At 42.8% G+C, this 7,268-nt stretch overlaps 1 protein-coding gene across 1 annotated transcript; it reads right to left on the bottom strand.

The window, feature by feature from the left end:
• Positions 1 to 3,884: 3,884 nt before the first annotated feature.
• On the bottom strand, positions 3,885 to 5,151 carry LOC131252975 (uncharacterized). The gene is made up of 2 exons (XM_058253789.1): positions 4,576 to 5,151; positions 3,885 to 4,161 (listed from the first exon to the last, which is right to left on the bottom strand). The coding sequence occupies exon 1, from the start codon at positions 5,033 to 5,035 to the stop codon at positions 4,634 to 4,636; it is 402 nt and encodes a 133-aa protein (XP_058109772.1). The 5' UTR covers positions 5,036 to 5,151; the 3' UTR covers positions 3,885 to 4,161; positions 4,576 to 4,633.
• Between the last annotated feature and the right edge of the window lie 2,117 nt (positions 5,152 to 7,268).

Genomic DNA, 7,268 nt, shown 5'->3' on the forward strand with positions numbered 1-7,268 from the left:
TCAGTTGCAATTCAAACATCCAAACACAGCCTCAACTTCTGAAGTTTTATTGTTGTTGGGCAGCCAAGTCAGCTCTCTCTCTCGGGCTGGATTTTTTGCTTTTGCATGCTCACTACTAACAATAGCATAGGGCGAAAAAGTAATACGGGCTGTTCAAAAAAAAAATGGGAAAGATTCGTGTTTAATTCGGTCTCAATTGTTAAAAGGATAGGCCAAGATTCGGTCAAAGAAACAGAAACCCTAAAACTTCAGGGAATGACAAGTTTGGATTTAATGAGGTTTGGAGTAAAAAGAATCGAGTGAAAAAAAGAAAAAAGAATAAAGAAAAAGAATGGGGCTAGATATGTGCATGTGTGTGTATCATATATAAATCTCATTAAAATAGAAAACTTCAATTAAAATAATTAGAATTTGAACATGGATCAGTGATAATATATGTAAGTTCTGCCTCTCTCAAATCCTTCATTTTCAAATAATCCTTGTATAAATCATCCCACCTCTAGATTCTACTGAACTTTTCACATTCAACTCAATTCTATTAATTGGTGGCAGCCACCTTTCTGTATTTTTTAAATCACTCCAAAAATATTTTTTAAATTAAAACACATCTTTTTTTTTCCAAAAAGAATGTTTAATTTTGTTTATCCAAAAAACGCGAGTTGTTTTCCTCCCTTTTGAAATATACCGAGTTTCAAACATTTTAATCAATTATATGAGGGTTTTTCTTTTTCTTTCTTTTTCAAATATACGAGTTTAAAACGAAATTTTGCTACTTTCATTTTAGACCTCTTGCAGTGTTAGGCTCCTTCCATTCTCAACCATCATAATGGGTGAGAAGATTGGAAAGATTTGGTGGATTTTCTTTTAGATCATTCCATGTAGCAATTGATCTCCTCCATGTAGCAATTGATCTCCCCTCCGTCAAAATTCTATGGATCGGACGGAGCTCATTTGGGACCACCCAAAACTAATTGCATTTGGTGGCCTAATTTAATAAAAGCACAGTGCTTGCTATTGATGATTTGCAGAGAAGGCATATGAGCATATCCCAAATGTTTGTATTATGTGCCTTTGGGATGCAGAATTAGTGGACCATTTATTCTTACATTGTATCTTTGGCAAGATTCTTCAACCTCGTCTAAGCTCCTTTATTGGGTGACATGGGATTGAATAGACTATGAAGGGAGAACTCTCCTAAGGTTCTCTTCTCACGGGCGTGTGGTCGATTCCAGCTGAGCAACATGAATGTGATTGAGTGGGTCTTGGCTAGCAAGACCTTTGCTAGACTTACAATCTTATATTTTTCTTGTTTTTGTGAGTTTTTTGGCATTGATCTCTCATTTTCACAGCCAGGACCTTTGCTAGATTTAAGATCTTATCTTTTTTATTCTTTTTGCTCTGGGTTTTGTGGATTGATATCTCATCTTCATGTCTTTTTCTCCTCTACTAAAATTTTTGTGGTCTCATAAAACAGATAAGCTCCATTTTATATGGATTTGAAATTTCTTTTAATATAGCTATTACTTGGACTCTTGTTTATGTACATTACAAATCATTTAAAATAGTTTTTGCTACTTCTTAGAGCTGCACCCAAACCAAGTTAGCTCGGTTAACTCACTTGACTCGGCTCAACTTGGCTCGAAATTCGGTTCGAGCCTAGTCGAGCTGACTTTTTAAGCTCAAAAAAATTTCAAGCCAAGTCTAAGCTAGACCGAACTCGACTCAGCTGAACTTAACTCAGTTCGAATTGATTCAACTTGGATCAGGTTCATTTAATATAAATATTTTGTATATATTTATATATTTAAATAAATTATATATTATATATTATATATATTAAAAACCCTAAAACTTAAAACTCGAACTCAACTGGTATGCTTGAACTCGGCTCAAAAGATCAAGCTCAAGTTCGGCTCGAACTCAGAGCCGAGTTCGAGCTGGGCAGTCAGGTTTAAGGACTAAGCTGAGCCGAGTTTAAGTAGAGGTAGGCTGCTGGCCGAGCCAAGCTGTGCCGTGCCAAGCGCCACTCGATTAGGCTCTTGTACATCTCTAGTTTTCTATATAGATCTGGCCCCATAAATCCGTTTATTTTATTGGATTTTTAGAAAATCTAAAGTTGGGTTTTTTATATTTGTGGATTGTATGAAGCCTTTCATCATCAAGTTGCATGAAATTGGGTGGGATCTGGGCCCCACCCAAGATTACATAAAGCAGGTGGACCACTTCCATAATGTCCCTTTGATTGTATGATCCTACCCATCCATTAAGAAATTTGAATGTGGACTATAACTCTAATTAACCATCCATTTGGAAAACCACCAATACCTGACTGGAATGACTTTCCGGCCAAGACCGCTCCAGTGGACCCACCTGGTGCCAACCATCCGATCAGTGGGCCTTAGTGGCTCGAACCACCTAAGGACTGAAACTTAGGCCCGCAGACGTTTCAGTCCCACGCGAGCTCATCTTTCCCACCAAACTCTTGTTTGTGCAGGACATGTCCAACCCACCAAAGAAGTGGGCCCCTCGATGTAGATTGCCTCTCTCGAGAATGGGAGCGGATTAGGTGTGACCCTCACCGTGGGGCCCACCTTGATTTATGTATTCTGTATCCACGCCATCCATCCATTTTGACATATCTTTTTAGGGCATGATCCCAAAAATGAAGCAGATCCAAATCTCAGGTGGACCATACCGTAGGAAACAGTACTGATTGACTATTAAAAACTTCTTGTGGGCCACAAAAGTTTTGGATCAATCTGATTTTTTTTACACCCTTCATCGAGGTTTGTGTGACCTCATCAGCAGGTTGGATGGCAAATAAACATTACGGAAACATTATGGTGTGTCCTAGGAAGCTTTTAATGGTGGGGCATTCAATCCTCACTGTTTCTTCTAGTATGGTCCACCTGAGATTTGGATATGCTTCATTTTTTGGCTCATGCCCTAAAATGATCTGTAAAGACAGATGGACGGCATGGATACACAATATAGGCATCAAGGTGGGCCCCATTGTAAGAGCCGCACCGTCTTAGGTGAGGCCGGGGCCGTACCTAATCCGTTCTCCCTCGAGAATCAGGCCAATCCACTCCTTAGGCGGAAACGGATTGGCTACTCCCCCTGCCACCAGCCCGTGGCTGATGGTCGGTGCTCCGTGGGCTCCACCATGATGTATGTATTTCATCCATTCCGTTCATCCATTTTTAAAGATCCTTTTAGGCTCGATCCGAAAAATGAGAGTGATATAAATCTCAGGTGGACCACACCACAGGAAAACAATAGTGATTGGATATCCACCCTTAAAATCCTCCTAAGGCCAACTGTACTGTTTATTTGACATCTAATATGTTGATTATGTCATACAGAAACAGATTAAGGGGAAAAAACAAATATCAGCTTGATCCAGAACTTTTATGGCCCCCAAAATGTTTTTAATAGTAGAAGTTCATTCAACACTGTTTCCTGTAATGTGGTGCATTTGAGATTGGTGTATACATAATTTTTGGTCTCATACCATAAAATGATCCAGAAAAATATATGGACGGCATAGATGAAACACATACATCATGGTGGGGCCCACAGAGAACCGATCACCAGCCATTGGCTGTTGTCAGGGGGAGTAGCCAATCCGTTTCCTCATTAGGCGGACCAAGCCTTTCGACGGTGTGCCCCGCCTGACCAGTGTTCTAGCCTGGTTTTTCGCGCCGTGTCATCTCCATGGTGTATCGCACCACCTGCATGGCTCGGATGTTCCTGCATGTGGAGTGAACCTGAGACTAGCTGTAAGTGATCCAGAGCGTTGACATGATGCATCAGAACCGTATGGTGCTAATGCACCTGGTCGTTACAAAAGGAACACATATTAGTTGATCCAGACCGTTGACATGATGGACCACACAATCTTCTATATTGGAAGACGGTAGCTATCAAAATGAACTGGAATACCCCTATTTGATATCTGCGTTCATATCATATATCATACACAGCTGAAAAGGAAAATAAAACAAAACTCAAAAGCAGAAGGAGAAGAAAAAAAAAGAAGCCCCGTCCAATGCAAAGGTTTCCACTTTAAGCTTAACTTACAAATCGGCGTGTGGGGCCCACCGTGATGTTTTAATGAAATCCAAGCCGCCCATCATTTTCACTCTATTTTGCTCCTTTCTGCCATGAAATCAGACAGATTGAAAACTGAGATGGGCCACACCACAGGGAGCAGTTGGGATGCGGATACCCACCATTGAAAAGCTTCCAAATAGTACGTGGGGCCCACTGTATTCTTTCTATATTCTATCTAATTGATTAATAATATACATCCTACCAGGATGAATGGCCACCGAACAAATTAGGGCTTTCCAAACTCAGGTGGGCCAAAACACGTAATTTTGGAGTTTTCAGGGATGATCGTAGATGGTGTGGCCCACCTGAGTTCTGGATCGACCTGAATTTTTTTGGGTTTCGAGACTAGGATGTGTAGTAAATGATGGACGGATTGGATTTCATCAAAAGATCACAGTGGACCCCAAACGTCGATTTGTACGTTAAACTCGAAATAGAAACGTTTGCATCGGATCCGACCTCAAGGAAAAAATCGCCCCGGTGCGCAGCTTACGCCAGTTACACCCACGTGCGCAGATTAGAACGTCTCCTCATCTCTATCGTCTTCCCACAGCCCAATGGCTCGAACCAAGCAAGCGGACGCAGCCACGACGGCCGCCGCGAAGGCTGGCGGGACGAAGAGATCCATCCTCGACCGTCGGATGAACTGAGATGGCAGGCACAGCACATCTCCTGGCCCATCTAACGGGATCCTAACGGAGCTGTCTTGACGGCACGCCCATGAGAAACCCGAGGACGGGGATATCGCGTACACGAAGGCCATCTCCGGACAGAAGGACGCCACGGCCACCGTCGCCGTTAGGAGGGCCGTCCACGACGCGGCGTACAGTAGCAGCGGGCGCCGCTGCATCATCTCGCGTAGGAAAGAGAGGGTCATGGTACGTTGTGTTGTTTTCGCTATTGTGCGCAGTGGGTGCATAGGGGGGTCTGTTTTGAGGAGGAGCGAGTACCTAATCTCAACCACTTTCAGGATTGTGGAATTCTAGGGAGATTCGCGCGAGGAGAGGCTCAAGAGATGAATGGACATACACATGCCAAAATATCACATATGTGAATGATCTGGACCAACCATTAGCTTTAACCAACCATTAAAACGGCCATTCTGGAAAATTAGGATAATCTACTCAGTGTATGAGCAATACTCCTACGAGGAAAATATAGACGGTCCAAATTCATCCTATACTTTTGGCCCGTCTGACGATTTAACCAGCTTGTATCTTAGGTAGGTAGGGAATGTTAGACCAATAATATACGGCCTTGATTTCATACACGTATCTAGTGTGACATATGTGACGCGATTCTCTATTCGATATCTTCTCACACGAACCACTTTTGGGTGAGTTTGGAGAACGACTAACTGAACTACTTGACCTGTTTTGTGACCCGCACCATTATCCGCTGTTAAACGCGCGGATTAGGTGTGGCTTCGTCCTCACCGTGGGACCCACCTTAATGTATGTATTCTATATCCACACCGTCCATCCGTTTTTCCATATCATTTTAGGGCACGAGCCCAAAAATGAAGCAGATCCAAATATCTTATGGACTATACCATAGGAAACGGTGGTGATTGACCATTAATGGGCCACAAATGTTTTGGATCAAGATGATGTTTTTTCCCCTTTATCTAGGTTTATGTGACAAATAAACATTACTTGGGAAGTTTTTAATGGTAGGGAGTTCAATCACCACTGTTTCCAGGGAGCCGATTAGGTGCCACCCAATACAGTACGGCCCTCACGATGGGGCCCACCTTGATGTATTTGTAGTATATCCACACTGTCCATCCGTTTTGCCAGATCATTTAAGGGCATGAGCCCAAAAATGAAGCTGATAAAAATCTCATTTGGACCACACCGTTACATGAAATAGTGGTGATTGAACGACCACCGTTAAAAACTTCTTAGGCCCCCCGTAATGTTTATTTGCCATCCAGCCTGTTATAAGGTCACACAGACCTGGATGAAATGATTGGGGAAAAATGATGGATGGACGGTGTGGATATACTACACATACATCAAGGTGGGCCCAGGGTCAGGGCCGCACCTAATCCGCTCCCGTTGAAATAGTCTCAGCTAATCGGACGATCCAAAAGCTGGATCTGTTGGCTTCAAAATACACACCAAGGGATGGGATTTTCCCATTGACTACGGACCATTTGCTATTATTGTTTTGAACCGTCCAATTTCTAGTGTGTCGTCCAGCTTCTGTTGTGATTTTTTTCAGCATGGCCCATCAGCAGCGGGGCTCATCAGATGGCTATCATGTGGGTGACTCGCAATGATCACATGTAAATTACCATATCTCCAATCTGTGTGGAGCCCATCATGACGTTTGGGTGCCATCCAAACCGTCCATTAGATGCAACCCACCATGTTAGGCCTAGATGCAAAAATCCAGCCTGATCCAACGTAGGGACGCAGACCATTGGAACTTCCAGATGGAAAATTGGATCCCCTGTATTATGCATGTGTCATCCAAGCCGTTCATCTGGTGCACCCCACTAGGATTAAGGGACAATGAAACTCAAAACAGTCCAAACTTTAGGTGGGCCACAACAAGTAAATTTATATAGGCTGTAGGCATGATTGCACAGTACTCTGTGGTGTCCCACCTAACTTTTTGATAGGTATGAGTCTTAGGACTTACGGTTCCCATGAGGAGTCCCAACAAATGAATGGTTTGGATTCTACATACACATCATGATTGAGATCCACACCGCTAAAATGTGCGATAATTACAATGTCTTGAAAAGAACGCGATCATCTATAGTTTGCAATGATCATTTGCCGACTACCAAATCTTTCTAGTGGTTAGTGGACCCCACTAGATCCCGATCGTTGAATACCCACCTTTAAAAATCCTAGGGCCCACCATAATGTTTATTTTCTATCCAACCTGTTGATAAGGTAACACATACCTGGATAGAGGTAAAACACAAATATCAGCTTGATCCAAAAATTTTGTGCCCCACATGAAGTTTTTAATGGTGGGTATTCAATCCCTGCTGTGTGGTTGAGACTTGGATCTGCTTCATTTTTTGGGACCATGCCCTAAAATGCGCTCGAAAACTGATGGCTGGCGTGGATATACAACACATACATCAAGGTGGGCCCCAGGGTCAGGGAAACACCCAGTAACGTGCTACCCGT

Source organism: Magnolia sinica, chromosome 8 (assembly GCF_029962835.1).
Source record: "Magnolia sinica isolate HGM2019 chromosome 8, MsV1, whole genome shotgun sequence".
Taxonomy (NCBI): domain Eukaryota; kingdom Viridiplantae; phylum Streptophyta; class Magnoliopsida; order Magnoliales; family Magnoliaceae; genus Magnolia; species Magnolia sinica.

Coding starts and splice junctions, on each gene's coding strand:
- LOC131252975 (XM_058253789.1), bottom strand. CDS start 5,035: ATGCACCCACTGCGCACAATAGCGAAAACAACACAACGTACCATGACC.